Genomic DNA, 15,241 nt, shown 5'->3' with positions numbered 1-15,241 from the left:
CTCCAACATTTATTCCCATTCAATCTCTCTCTTTATATACTGTATGTTTAATTTGACTGCTATGAGACACCAGTGAAACAGTTACTGGTCCTCTTTTCCACATCAAACCCCATTTCTCTGGGATAATTTGTCTATCCAGGAGGACACTTTTCCAGGGTGCCATGTATGGACATTTCTTGGTTAGGAAAGTTGTCTGCAAAGATTGATAGCAATTAGTTATGAGTTTTTTGTTTCCTAATTGCCAAGATGCCATCACTTCTATTCAAGTTAGCTTTTGGTATGAAACCAGTTTTTCTAGAAAGTTGAGAACAATGCCTGACTCAAAAGTACTGGTACCATGTTAAGTTAAAGTTAGTTTTGATCTCTAAATAAGTTAGAAAAGTTTCTTTACTGGATTGTTGGCCAACTGTATGTATTCAACAGTCTACCCTTTTTGGAGCAACACCCTGCGGTCAGTGCTACCCTATGTTCATGCAAATTTGCTGCCAAGCAGCAGAAAACACACCCTTCATGTACAAGCCACCTGTATAACACATTCAGCCTTTAGGAGTTTATGGGATGATCTGACCTTTATCTAAATTCAGATGATAATGAGGACTTGCAGCAGAAGGGTGTATAATGGATGGATCACCCACACATGAAACCCAGTGAGAAACTTCAAGAACTACTATGTACGAAGGGAAAGAGCACAAAGATGTCAGGTTTACAGGAAGTCTTTATTTTTTAATTACAGAAGCTTTCGTGCACGATTAAGACCATGTTCTATTGAAAGCAGCTGCACGTTTTCCCCTCACATCTATAGCTGGGCAGAAGGGAAGATCAAGAGTTCTGCCTGCTGAGTTAAAATGGCTCCTCTCACAAATAAGCTCTACATAGGTATTTATACTGAGCTTGCCATAATAGAATCTGAATGACTTGAAGGAGCATCCTTGCCTAAGTTTTTTATGCCAATCATTCCTGACAAGAAGGAGGAACATTTTAAAACCTCACTGACTTCAGTGAGACCAGGATTGGGGCTTGGGTCTAGTTAATAGACATGAGGCTGCGCTATCAGGGTAAATGTCATGCAGCCAGTAATGCTAGGGGAAAGATGCTACAGCTAAGGAGAGCTGGATGTTCTCCCCACTGATGCACAGGGAAAAACCCCATATCAGGCAGATGCTTTGGTAGCCACTACAAACTTTCATCACACAGAGTGAAAAACTGCAGCTGCTTTGTATCTTTCTATGCTTTTTGAACACGAAGTACTTTCAGATGCTGTACTAATTCCAACAGAAAAGCTATACATCATGGTTTTGTATCTCATTCAACTTTAAAAAAACCCAATATCGAGGCTGTACCACCAGAGAAAGTAATGGAAAGGTAAGAATTACAGTTAAATTTAATCAAGTTAGTTTCCTAAGATGTCTACCCAAAAGCCCCCCAACAAAACACAAACATGTCCACATTGAGACAGCTTCTGCAGCTCTTGCCACACAAGCTGTGCTTTTAGATTGCCCTTTTCTTTGCTACAATGACAAGGCACTTAGGACCAGATCCTCCACTGGTAAAAATCAACATCACTCCACTGACTTCAGTTGAGCTATACCAATTTACACCAGATGAGGATCTGGCACTTAAAAAAAAACTTATTTCTAGTTGCAAGTGGAGTCAAACACCAAGCCTTCCTTCTCTGGATTATACAAGAAACATTTCAAAATGGCAGTTTTACTCTTCACTTACAAGTCAATAAAATTTAGGGTGGGATGTTTAAATAAACCCAAGGGATTGAGAGGCCCAGATCACATTCACTTGCAATCCCTAAATCTCTCAGACTGCTTTAAAAATCTGAGCCTTTATTGTCTTGCTCAAAGTAAGGGCAGAGTGCTCAAGAACACTGCAGGAAAGTCAAAACCAACCAACCATGGAATTTCAGTTGAGTCAGCCTATTCTGGTTTATTTATTTTACAATTAGACACAAGGCGGTTAATTCACAATACAACAAACCCCACGCTACACCACTCCCCACCCAACAACCCCTCTGCTCCAAATGCACAAAGAACGGTACAGTTGTAAGGCTTTTGTTGAGTCAGCATTGCAGAGGAGTTCCCTAAATGGCAGCAGCACTGCGAACAAACCTGAAGGCACAGGACCTTCAGAAGGGAGAGGAGACAGACAGTTCATGAACTGACCTGTACATCTCACCCATCCCCACCCAAACAAATCCAGGATGCTTAATCAAAACCATGGCAAACATTTTCAGCTGGAAAGGTTTCTTCTAGTACCATATATGACGTTTGCAGTGCTCAACAGCCTAGGAGAAAGAGGAAGAGGGGTGTGAAAAAGAGGCCTGTATTGTCATATCATAACATAGCCAGCGTTAATTTGCACAAACAGCTTGGAGCACCAGCACCATTCAGGATTTAAGGGCAAACTGATATTAAATTAGCAGCTTATATAGGCATCTGTATGCACCAGCAACCATTCTGTGACTGAAAGAGTCATCCGATATGAGGGTGGACCATGGGAAAAGAGTAGAGACTTGACCATACAAGTATTCAGTAACTGCGAGACTTTCGACCTAGCCAGTGAAGAAGAGAGGCTTGTGGATCTGCTGCATTAACTTGTCATGCTACCTCACCCAGTACTCCCGACCCTGGTTGGGGCAGGGCAAAACCTTGTTCTCCATAAAACCTCCACCCTTGCTTTTTCCTGGGCAGAGCCAGACAATTGTCACAGGCCATGAAGATGCTTTATATTATGGACTGTCCTTTAGACAGGTGAGAGTTCAAGTTCTAGAGGAAATGGCCAAGCCAGACGTGGGCTAATCTAGCTCCTTCTATTTCATCTATGGATGTGACCAACCTTCTTCCCAGCTGATCTCATTCCTTTAGGATGTATTTTTAGTCTCATAGTCAAAACTCTAATCTAACTCCTCTGCATTAGCATTTGTGGATTTCTCCAAAATAATCTCAGTTTCCTGGCATCCAAGGGGTTAAAAAGCATTTAAGTGGGCCGGTTACAGCTTCTGAGCCTATCAGCTCACAGTCAGCTGTTCGAAATTGCACCAGTGAATTGTTAACAGTGAAGCCTCAGGTTTTAGAGACAGAAGAGTCCCATTAGGTCAATCTCACTGCCAGCACAGGATGGTCACTCCAGTAGAACATCTAATTCTTTGGCCAGCGTAATTGTAAGTGTTCTAGCAATGGCACATTACACTTTTTCTGAATGGACCTGAGAGGTAAGCAAGAGCTGACGAGCCTCTATTCCCACCAGGTAAACAGCGGCAGCTCCAGGCACCAGCGCTCCAAGCGCATGCCTGGGGTGGCAAGCCATGGGGGGTGCCCTGCCGGTCCCTGTGAGGGCAGTAGTCAGGCAGCCTTCGGTGGCTTGCCTGCGGGAGGTCCGCCGGTCCCACAGTTTCAGTGGCAATTCGGCGGTGGGTACGCCGAAGCAGTGGGACTGGCGGACCTCCCGCAGGCATGCCGCCGAATCCGCGGGACCGGGGACCTCCCGCAGGCGTGCCGCCGAAGGCAGCCTGCCTGCCGTACTTGGGGTGGCAAAAAAGCTAGAGCTGCCCCTGCAGGTAAACCTCCCTTTCCCAAAAACCAGAGGCCAGGCATTTGTAGTTCTCTCTCACAAATGTGGCCTGATTCTCCTCTCATTTACACTAACATTACACTTCATTCAATGGAGTTACTCCTCATTTAGGCCAGCATAAGCGAAAGGAGAATCAGGTTCAATATTTTTGAAGTACTTTAGTTTGTTGCCCATTAATTTAATGGCATCTCAGACTCTTCCCTCTGGAGGAATCTCTGGTGACTTACATTGCATTGAGTTGCAGTCTCCATGTTCTTACACCAGTAGCTTGGGCCCCACACACATGGATCTCCACCCATGAGATCCTCTTTGGATGATACACAAGCTCCTATTTTCTGTTCAGTGAAAGAAGAGAGAGAACAAAAGGTGCAGTTATGTTTTCCTGATTACCATTGACATCAGTGATCTCACTTCTTCCTGACCTGACCTCCCCCCATGATTCTGTGCCTCCTGCACAGCAATGACTATCTCCAGTGGGAGTTGGAGTGTGTAGACAAAGCAGAGGCAGTGCTGGGAGTTTCCAACACCACAGTGCTAGACTGCTATAGACAGTTGGGTCTGTAGCTGAATGAACAGACTTGTGAGAAGCCCCTTGAGAGGACACCGAATTTCAGACTCTAGACAATTTCAGCTTCTATGCTGGCTGCACATTTGTGAATCTAATATTGAAGATCCCATTTGAAGCAGGGACACGCACTTCACACTGCATTACATGGCAGTTACATTTCCTGCATTTGAATCACAGGGCAGGGAAGATAATACTGTAAATCTATTTCTCCTTTCCTGGCAAAAAACCAATAGTCTATGAACAGCTGCCCTTTCGTGAGACCATGCAATTGGATAGCTAAACTGATAGTATACTTCCCCCATTGCATATGCCAGCGGAACTACTTACAGTGCACACAAAAGAAGGATCCATTATCTGTACCAGGAGTCGTAGGGCTTCTGGTTCATACTGCAGCACAATTTCATCACACTATAACAAGAAGAGATGACATGAGACTGAATACTCTGCTAGACCATCATGAGATGAAGACGAAGTACCCTGATTCAAACAGGGGAACCCCAGATTGTCTTGTGCTTTATAGATGAACACGTTGCCATTGAGATTGGGGAAGAGGTGCTTAGGGAGAGTAGTTCAGTCCTTTAGAAATGAGCAGTACATTACTACAGGTCAGGAAAATTGCTCAAGAAATGTACAAGCTATTGCTTTCCCTCCTTCCCCACCACACACTCTGTATGCACTGAGGCAGGTAGGAGAAGGGGAAGAAGCTCCTATGACCTTATGCTGAAACACAAAGACTTACACTCCTGTGCAGGAGCTGGCCAAAAGGTGGCTCTGCCCTGCACTCACACGCTATGAATGCATCAGTTACTCTCAGCAGCAGTCCCAAAGTACTGAGGCAGCCAAATGCTCTTAGGCAGCTAGTCTGTAGTTCTGGTATGACTTTTCCCCCCTCCCCAAGAGGTAACAGTGCGGCACCAAGACTGCAGCCATGACAGCTTTTACCCAGACAGCAGACATCAAAAGGATCCACAAACTCATATTGCTACATAAAGGTGGATTTTTAGACTGCTGACAGCTCAGGATGGGACAGGCACCAACTCCTTTAACCCTCAAGAGAAGGGTTTGAAACTCCTCCACACGTCCCTCTGACTGTTATTGCAAATGACTGAACAGCTCAGATATGGTGCAATGCCAATACAGGACAGTATATGATACATTTCTGGGGCATGACGACGTACACCTGAGTTAGCACATGAGGCGTCTATCTCTAGAACAGTTCTGCTGTGATGCTGGACCAGGTGGCCTTATACATTTGTCCATTTTGTTTTACGCTCTGATTCTGATTGGGAGGCAGGCTGCCACATATCCAGGGACAGGCACCGCTGTCTGATCTGCCAGAGATCAACTTGCTCTGTACTCATGCAGTTTATTTTGAACAAAAAGAAAGTCTATATTATTTTGTGCTGAGTAAAAGGAGAGAAATCCCAGCAGGGACTAAGAACTAATACACATTCCAGAGTCTCAGCTGCACTGGCCAGTTTCAAAGCAGAGTCACCAGCCCATGAACCTTTTCATGATTCTCCAAATATCATCTGCTGGAGATGGAGGCAGTCAGCCATTTCAAGCAGAGAAGCCACTGCGAACACTCAGACATTAATGCCCAGCCTCGGTGCATGTGAATTTGTTCCCAGTTGGATTTTAGAAAGGATAATCTAAAATATATAGGTGTAAAGCATTAAGGAGAAGGGGAGAAGCAGCAGATATGTGACAGGCATTGTGGATGGGGTACAACAGTGGTTCTCAACCAGCGGTACAAATACCCCTGGGGCATGCAGAGGTCTTCCAGAGGGTACATCAACTCATCTAGATATTTGCCTAGTTTTACAACAGGCTACATAAAAGGCACTAGCGAAGTCAGTACAAACTAAAATTTCATACAGACAATGACTTGTTTATACTGCCCTATATTCTATACACTGAAATGTAAGTACAATATTTATATTCCAATTGATTTATTTTATAATTATATGGCAAAAATGTGACAGTGAGCAATTGTTCAGTAATAGTGTGCTGTGACACTTCTGTATTTTTATGTCTGATTTTGTAAGCAAGTCGTTTTTAAGTGAGGTGAAACTAGGGGATACGCAAGACAAATCAGACTCCTGAAAGGGGAACAGTTGTCTGGAAAGGTTGAGAGCCACTGGGGCACAAGACGTATGTTTAAGCCAGCTGGGTAGGGGACATCAGATCTTCCATCCCCACAACAGCTACTTGCAGTTACCTTGTCTGTCAAGGGTTTGGGCAGTAAATGACAGCCCTTCACAAGCAGAGTCCCAATTTCAGCCTGTGTCTCGTTCTCCTCCAGCTCGTTGTCAATATAAGTTACAACAATCTGACACACATTGCAGAACTCGCCAGCATTTACCGGTAATGGCTCCAGAGCACTTCTCTCTAGCAGACACACAGAACATTAGAATGTTAGATATCCAGCTTCCTAGTGAGCGTTCTCAGCTGCTTAGTGTGCTCTAGTCCCAAACCTAGGAACCAGCGCAAGGCTTCTTTCCTCCAACCCCAGTAAGGGACCTCAGATGAATACTGCACTAGTGCCATATATATCCATAGATTGGACTCTTCACAAGTAAACAAGCATGCTTTGGACAGGACACTGGTCACCCAGTGCTTACCAGTGTGTGAAGGGCTATTCTTGGGGCAGCATTTCAGCATGATGCATACAACTTCGGGATTAGTTGCTTCCAACAACATGACGACGACAGCCTTGCCATAGGAGTCCACAAAGTCCTTACACTGCCCTAAGACACCATGAGGTAGCATGTAGCAGACCTTCTCCATTTCATGGACTATTTGCTCCTGGAAAGCAAAAGCAGCAGGGGTCAGGAGAAGAGAATAAATCTATGCCATCTATCCTCTATAGTACCTCAGTAGGGGGCAGATAGATCTCAATCTTTTGTGCTATTCTTCCCTCTGCTGCAGACAAATGTTTTACTGTGTTGATTCACCCACTAACCCTAAAAAGTGTCTAAGCCAAGGCCTGTCCCACATCAAGCCTTGGGAGGAGCTCGCAAGCAGCATTTAGCCATTCACAGAATTCCCTCTCCCCCTAACCACCCCTAAACGATGGATATGAGAATACTGGGCACAATTAGGCTATCGTACAGGGCTACATACCAACTTTCTTGCATCTAGGGTGACCAGATGTCCCGATTTTATAGAGACAGTCCTGATTTTGGGGTCTTTTTCTTATCCTGTCCCGATTTTTCACATTTGCTGACTGGTCATCCTATTTGCACCCCCCTAGCAGCAGCAGGACATGCTCCAAGCTGGGAGCTGCACTCATAAATAGCCTATGCAAGCTCTGCATCACTGAACAAAAGGCCACATACCTCTGTCATGTTGTTGTTCAGGAGGCTTTCTGCTGCCTTTACCGCAATCTCACACATCGCGCACAGGGGAGTTTTATTTTCTGGTCCCAGGTTTTCCTGCTTATTACAGCACAACAGAATGTTCATGTAAAACAACGATCATATGGGGTGGGGGATACAGTCATTTCTAGTGAACCCTATTGCTTTCATCCCTATTAAATTCTATATGGTGTATTCCCCAGTGATCTGAAGGACACTGCTTTTGCACTGAAATCTCTCTAATGATAAATTGGAGAATTGATCTTGCATCAACAGGATGAAATTCAAAACCGACAAGTGTAAAGTACAGCGGATCCTCGCTAGAACGTGCGTCCATATAGCATGAATTCGGTTATAGTGAGGGACTGTGCATGGATCCCAAATTTAATTACCGTTATTGGAATCCATAGTAACACGGTCCCCACTATAATGCGGTTCCTGTGTTAATGCGGGACTGTGCATGGATCCAAAACCCCACATTCTAGCAGAGGTCCGGTGTACCACACATAGGAGGGGGAAATCAAATGTACAACTACAAATGGGGAACAACTGGGTAGGTGGTACAGCTTAAATGGATCTGGGGGTGATAGTTGATCACAAACTGAATACGATTCAGCAACGAGTTGTGAAAAAGGCTAATAGCACACTGGGGCGTGTTAACAGGAGTGTTATCTGTGTAAGCAGAGTCAGGATGAGCCCCACCCTGACATCTGGTAGTAAATTATGGGGAGTGCGGAAAGAAGTTTTGGTTATTTGCATTGGCACTCCCACCCCACTTAGCATACCACAAAGCAGCATGGGATGGTTATTTTCACAGCTGTGGGACCCCCAGTTTCGTTGTTATTGGGGCAGGAGCAATGAAATGTTGTCACCCTGATTGGGTAAATGGGGAACTACAAAATTGTCTTGTGATGGGGGGTTTCATTGTCAGCAGGATAGCGCTTGCTAGACGGGGGACATGGGTTCCAAAACCCATTGGAGAGAGAGAGAGGCTGGGGACATGTATCTGTACTTGGTGGTGCAGGCTCCTTGTGTGAGCCAGAAGCACCAGTTCCACCTATGCTTCTCTCCACTGTGGAATGTCAGAGTTAATTTTTGATTCCCTTAAGAATCTAGATGCAGGTTACTGAGCTGAATTCACTGGTACTGGGGCTCCCCTACTATGAGCTGAAATCACTGAAGAGCTAGACTTGCTGAGCTGAGAGCACTGTGCTAATGAGTGGGGGAGCCTGAAGCAATACTGGCAGAGCGGAGTGGAGCAGTTTGTGCAGCCACTGGGTGAGTGGAGCTGAGCAGCTCGTGAGGACGGCTGGAGCGGATCACAGGACAGCTGGTGGACCAGAGCAGCTGGCAGAGTGGAGCAACCCACAGAGTAAGCGGAGCTGAGCTGTTTGCGGGGACGACTAGTGGAAGCAGAACCCCATGAAGAGGCAGGGCAGTTGGCCCCAAACCACGTAAGGTGCCCCTTTCTACCTAGGCTGGGGAGGGGGACCTCTGCAAAGAGACTCTTGAACTCTGGGGCTGCCTGACCCGGGACAGAGACTTTTGAATTGTGGGACTTTTGGGACTGTGGGTGATTGGGGGGGTTGCTGAACTCAAGGGCCCAGAGAGAAGGACACAGCCCAAGTTGCTGGGGTGGGTCTTTGCTCACGGTTTGACCTATGAACTCTAGTTGAGGTATTTTCCAAATTTAATGCTTGTTGTTGTTTATCTTATGTAATTAAACCTTTTCTGCTACACCAAGAGTCTGTGCTTGCGAGAGGGGAAGTATTGCCTCCTTGAGGCGCCCAGGGGTGTGTGTAAGATTTTCCCAGGTCACTGGATGGGGGCTCGAGCTGGTTTGCATTACGTTGTGGGGAAGGGAACCCTAGGTATTGAACCTGGCCCTTTCTGCTATCGTTTTAGCCTGGCAGAGGGGTTACATCTGTAAGACATGAGAGGTAATTGTCCCACTCTGCTCAGCACTAGTGAGGTCTCAGGGGGAGTTCTGTGTCCAGTTTTGGACACCACAGTTTAAGAAAGATGGGGACAAATAGGTGAGAGTCCAGAGGAGAGCAACAAAAATGATAAAAGCTTTAGAAAACCTGGTGTATGAGGAAAGGTTAAAAAAACTGAGTACAATTAATCTAGAGAAGAGAAGGCTCAGGAGACATGATAACAGTCTTTAATTATGTTAAGGGCTGTTACAAAGAGGACTGTGACCAATTGTTCTCCATGTCCACTGAGGGTAGAACAAGAAGTAATGGGCTTAATCTGCAGCAAGGGAGATTATAGGTTAGATATTAGGGAAAACATTCTAGCTATAAGGATAGTTAAGTACTGGAAGAGTCCTCCAAGGGAGGTTCTGGAATGTCCGTCATTGGGATGTCAGGGATGGGTTAGGTTAATTGACCCTGCCTCAGTGCAGGGGGCTGGGCCAGATGACTTCTCAAGGTTCCTCCCAGCCCTACTTTTCTATGATTCTAAGATACAGGCTGCTCTGACTGTGTTATGTGGATGTGAACATGGTACATTTAAAAAAAAGGTGCTTCTGGGGTTCTGATAACTGCAAACTCAGACTAAATTTCAACCTTACCAGAGATTAGCCCTGGCTAAGGGCTAGTTCCTCTGATGATGGTGTAGAATTGCATATCACAGATAACCTTTGAAGCAACTGAAAGTGATGTCCTGACTAGAGCTGGGGAAGGAGGTGGGGGGAGGGATTAAGTGAACGCATTTTGGCAAAACAAATCAAAGATCAAAATTTGTAAAATGTGAAAGTTTTGATCAGGTCTAATCCTGACCAGGCCCTTGTTCTGTATTGCATTTCATACCACCTCTATAAAGAGAAGCTCTTTTGCAATCTAACCCCAGAACAGTGAGATTGGTACTTTATACCACAGATTCAGGCTGTTCAGTACACATGGAAGTCTGTATTTATTGCCTGACTTTGACCCTTCCTCCAGTTTAGTGCTTCTCAACCTTTTGTACTGGTGACCCCTTTCACACTGCAAACCTTTTTTTATATTTAACACTATTATAAATGCTGGAGTTAAAGCAGGGTTTGGGGGAGGAGGCTGACAGATCGTGACCCCCCCACATAATAACCTCGCAACCTCCTGAGGCTGAGGGGTCACGACCCCCCAGCTTGAGAACCCCTGCTCCAGTTCATGTGGGTAATACGCAAGCCTTGCTCTTTCTTCAGCAAAACAGTAGAGGGCGCTAAAGACTCATTTTACCTCCACAGGCTCCTTCATATTGGACATATGCATCACTTTAGCTGGCCCCAGAGACTGGAGGGGGACAGATTTCAGGGAAGGACAGACTCCAACTCTGCCACAAATATCCTTCGGTTGCTGGAGAGAGATACACAAATCAAGTAAGGACAAGCTCTATGCGGTTATATCGGCTCTATGAAGAATTCCCTAAAGAGGGAGGAGACAACCCAAACCAGGGTCATAAAGGTTTCAATACACCTGGCAACTGTAGCTTCCATACACTCTTGGAGGAAATGGTGGTTGAAGGTAGGTTACCAGGCCAACGGTCTGATCAGATTTCCTTTCCTCAAGATGACACTGGATCTGTAGCTAGTCTGGATTTAAGGCTAGCTCTTAGGTACTATATGCAGCTTTGCAAAATGTCTGTTTTCAGTACCCCACATCAGTGCACCAGCAGAGCTATGCAATCCCTGCTGCATCCTCCCAATTAATACCTTATTCCTCAAAGTATAAGACATCCTTGTCATAGAGAAGCTTGTGCAACGTCAGATAAATAATAGACACGCTACCCAGACTCCATAGACTGTGCATAGAGAGAAGCAATACCTCCAAGATGTAGCCAAATTTCTGACTACATGGCCAAGCACTGTCTTTCCCTGGGTCACACACTGGGATAAGCATTTCAAGAATTAATTCTGCAGCAGCAGCACCATGTCCCTGCAACATGATCCCATGGTGCACCATGACAGATACCGATGCTACTCTCACCCTGGTTTTGCCCCAGTGTAACCCCATTAAGTTCCGTGGAGTTATTCTTCATTTACTCTTTGTAAATGAAAGCAGAACAAGCCCAAGGGCTCCCAGGAAATTACTAGTTATGAAACAGAAAGGCCCCATTTTTAATTCTCAATTCAGACTCTCATGCTATCCATATTATTGCTCTGACCCATAAAGGTTACCCTAGAGGAGAGCCGGTCAGAGTTTTCAAACACCAAAGTGAAACAAAAATGTCAACTCCAAACCAAACAAAAAAAATTGTTTCATTTCAAATATTTTTCACTGAAAAGTCAAGGTGGAACTGTTTTAGCAAAACATTTCAGTTTCAGCAAAACAGCACTTTTCATCCAAAAAATAATAATAATAAAGAGTCAGAAAATTTCAATCAGCTATAGTTTGGGCCCTTCTTAACTTCAGAGTAAAGCAGGGAACTGATTGGAGCCAGCAGGGAGATTACCCTGTCCTCACCTTTATCATAGGAAGGCCTTCACACCTGCTTCCCAGCTCGCTTTCTCATCATTAGGCTGAAATCTTAACTGACATGTGGGCTGGGAGTGGGAGCAGGTGCTGGGAGCAGGAACCATGACCTACTCATAGGAGATCTAGGGGGAGTTAAGCTCTGGAGTAGGGAGGTTGTGGAATCCCCGTCATTGGAGGGTTTGAGAATAGGTTGGACAAACCCCTGTCAGGGATGGTCTAGGTTTATTTGGTCCTGCCTCAGCACAGGGGGCTGTACTTCATGACCTCTCAAGGTCCCTTCCAACCCTACATTTCTGTTAATCTTTTAGATGAAAAGCAAAAGAAATGCACCACTGCAGGGAAGTTTAACACATAACTTATTGTTCTGCTAGTGAAGAAGCCGGGTTGTTGAAAGAAAAGATGAAACAATTAAAATTCAGACGAAATAAATCAAGTGGTCAAAATACATATAGAAATTCCACAAATAAAATGAACCTGCTAAGGAAGCCACCTCTCCCCACCAGTCCACCTGGATCCCAGTCATCTTTATTAGAAACGTAAAGCAATGGTTTCATTGTCCATTCCAGACTAGCTCCCGGCATGCGAACAGCTAATTTTCATGCAATTAAAACGGACATCCTTCAGTCAGACTAACTCAGGACAGAAGTTGAGCACTGCCAAGGGCAAACCCAAGATTTTCAATGTGTTCTTTTCCTCACCTTAAAATATTACCCCTAAGTACTAGTTACAATCCACATTTAATTGGACCAAATATATAAATATTTGAATGTTCTTTTTACTATATAAAATAATGTCTCCACATCCCCAGATGGCACTGAAAGAACAAATCCCAAACAGGATCTCATAACATCCCTTTGAATTTGAAAAGGGTTATGTTCAAGTAAACTTATAATCTGGATTATTCTTTTAAAAAAAAGATTCTTTACTTTAAAGGCAGCATTGCTGTCTAGCAGTTAGAGCTGGAATAAAAGTCAAAGTAGGGTTCTGTTCCCCACTGACTCAAAGTGACACTGGGCAAGTCAATCACCGTGCCTCAGTTTCCCCAACTCTACAATGGGTATAATAATGCTTACCCACCTTTCTAGAGTGCTTTGAGGTCTTGGATGAAAATGCTGTGCAAGTGCAAAGTGCTACTTTGAACAATGATTTTCATCTCACAGCAGACGGCATAGCCTCACCATCACTGCCATGACATGTTTCTCTTCTTTTCTCCATAACTTTCAACCCAACCCACACCACCCACATTCAGATTTCAGCTGCCTCAAAGCCTCCAAGGCTGTGAAGTATTTTTGGGGATGTGCCACAGCAGCTCCATTTATCATTTGTTCCATTGGAAGGGATTTACTCAGGTACATGTGTGAAACTCTGTTTGCCTAGAGAGCTGAAAGTGTGTAAAACATAGGAGATGAAGTCAGAGTGGGGAAATTTAAAAGCCACACTAGATGCAACTCTGACAACACAAGAGGGTGCCTTCTGCACTCAGAGTGACAGAGCTACCTAGAATTGAGACCATGGCAAAACTAGATTTTTTTTTAAAAAAGCTTGCTAAATAAATAACTTTCAGCTGTTATTCTTTCCAAAATCCACTAGCATTCCTGCATGGCCTAAAAGGATCCATAGGACATTAACCTTGTAGTTTTCACACTGCCTTAGGATTCCCCAAGCTTCATTCTGAAGATTTAAAGGTAATAAGGTAACTTTTTCCAGAACAAGCTCTGATGAAGACCCAGCACCAAGAATAGAAAAGATCTAAAGAAGATGTATTTAACATAATATTCAGCTTACCATGTGCATCATAAACTGGATGGCAAACTCTGAATATTCAGAAACATAGCTCTTGCACTGTGGGAGAGACAGACATCCCAGTAAATATCAACAACCGTTCTTGCCACACATCACTGTTAATGCCACATTAGGAAGGAGATTACACACGTGTGGGAAAATTCAAACCAATGGTTCCCACAGAAGCTAGCATGACCTCAATGTACATTTTGAATTTGAATAGTATTTTGGATTATTCTGTGTGTTACCTTTCAAACCTTATCAGAAGTGTGCAGTGTGGAAGAGACACAGTCACGGGGCAGGGGGACGAGGGGCAGGGATCAGAAATGAAGTGCCGAACTTCGGCAAGTAATGTTGCATTTTTGGGACTAGCTTCTGAAAGAATCCCTAGTGTTACCTCACCTGGCTCTGGAATTAATTGCCACTCCCCTCTAAAATGTATCCAGCATTTTGGATGCTTTCCATGGAGAGCAATGACATGGGGGGAGGGATAGCTCAGTGGTTTGAACATTGTTCAATCCTCGAGGGGGCCATTTAGCGAAGTGGGGTAAAAATCTGGTATCATGGTATCACTCTCAACAGTATTATTATTTATTATTTCAGTAGCACCTTGTGCAAGGCACTGTCCTTACAGACGAAGACACAGCCTCTACCCCAGAGAGCCCCAATCTATGAACATAAGCAAGCAGGCAGGATGGTGGAGAGGGATAACACACAGTCAGTGTATACACAATTTCTTTAAAACCAATCATGTTCAGCTCTCCCCAGTTTGCCCTCAGCCTGGCTAATGTTAATTGGTTAACTTCTTGTCAGGATCTCTGCAGATGTGGGTGGAGGAAGGATCTGAAGGAGGAGAGGACAGAGGCCTTAGAGACGTTTCAACATTGTTCAGCATTTTCATTAAGGACAAATACAGCCATGCACATTCTGTCCACATGGAAGAGCAGGAAGGGAATGGATGCAGACTGTGAAGAAAAGAAAGACTCCAGAGCAGAGTACTTATGGCCTCTACCAAGCAAACAGCTGTTCAGTACCACCCTGGCCACCACTGGAGTCAGTTCAATTATCTTAGTGAAATCAAAATTCTGTTACCCCATCAGCCATGTTAGGGCCCAAGTGTTCACACAGTTGCTTGGCAGTAGCAACTAAGGACTCAGTGAAGAAAGGCCCAGTTCTCGCTTTTTCCTGAATGTCAGCAACCAGCTGAGCACAGTCTCCACACAAATGTCCTTCCTCCTGATGAAAGATAAGGGGAGAGCCAAAAATTAAAACACACGGCCATGCACTAGTGGCGCTGCTCTGTCCTCACTACTAACAGAGGAAGCATTCACAGCAGTTTTGTCGTCAACGCTCTTTATAACATAGCTAATCTTCACAGCACTACAAGGAGGCGGGTATTATCCCATTTGACAAGTGAAGAAAGGCAGAGAGGTTAAGTCATTTGTCCAGGAAACAGAGAAAGACCATGTCAGAGCATTAAGGCTGTATCCACACTGCCA

General features: G+C 44.6%; 1 protein-coding gene across 2 annotated transcripts in view; it reads right to left on the bottom strand.

Moving 5' to 3' along the window:
* Positions 1-714: 714 nt before the first annotated feature.
* Positions 715-15,241, bottom strand: part of LOC123373709 (prosaposin-like) — a 45,793-nt gene continuing 31,266 nt past the window's right edge. Inside the window, exons 6-14 of one of the 2 annotated variants that reach the window (XM_045022792.1) lie at positions 14,835-14,978; positions 13,746-13,802; positions 10,725-10,841; positions 7,489-7,587; positions 6,772-6,955; positions 6,369-6,538; positions 4,475-4,555; positions 3,807-3,914; positions 715-2,293 (exon numbers count right to left, since the gene is read on the bottom strand). In XM_045022792.1, coding sequence (XP_044878727.1) covers positions 2,258-2,293; positions 3,807-3,914; positions 4,475-4,555; positions 6,369-6,538; positions 6,772-6,955; positions 7,489-7,587; positions 10,725-10,841; positions 13,746-13,802; positions 14,835-14,978 — 996 coding nt within the window. In that variant the 3' untranslated portion in view covers positions 715-2,257. The remainder of the gene's footprint in view (positions 2,294-3,806; positions 3,915-4,474; positions 4,556-6,368; positions 6,539-6,771; positions 6,956-7,488; positions 7,588-10,724; positions 10,842-13,745; positions 13,803-14,834; positions 14,979-15,241) is intronic. The other variant, XM_045022793.1, reaches the window with a different exon arrangement.

Source organism: Mauremys mutica, chromosome 7, assembly GCF_020497125.1.
Source record: "Mauremys mutica isolate MM-2020 ecotype Southern chromosome 7, ASM2049712v1, whole genome shotgun sequence".
Classification (NCBI taxonomy): domain Eukaryota; kingdom Metazoa; phylum Chordata; order Testudines; family Geoemydidae; genus Mauremys; species Mauremys mutica.
The sequence above is the reverse complement of the archived record's forward strand: the minus strand, read 5'-3'. Positions and strand labels throughout refer to the sequence as shown.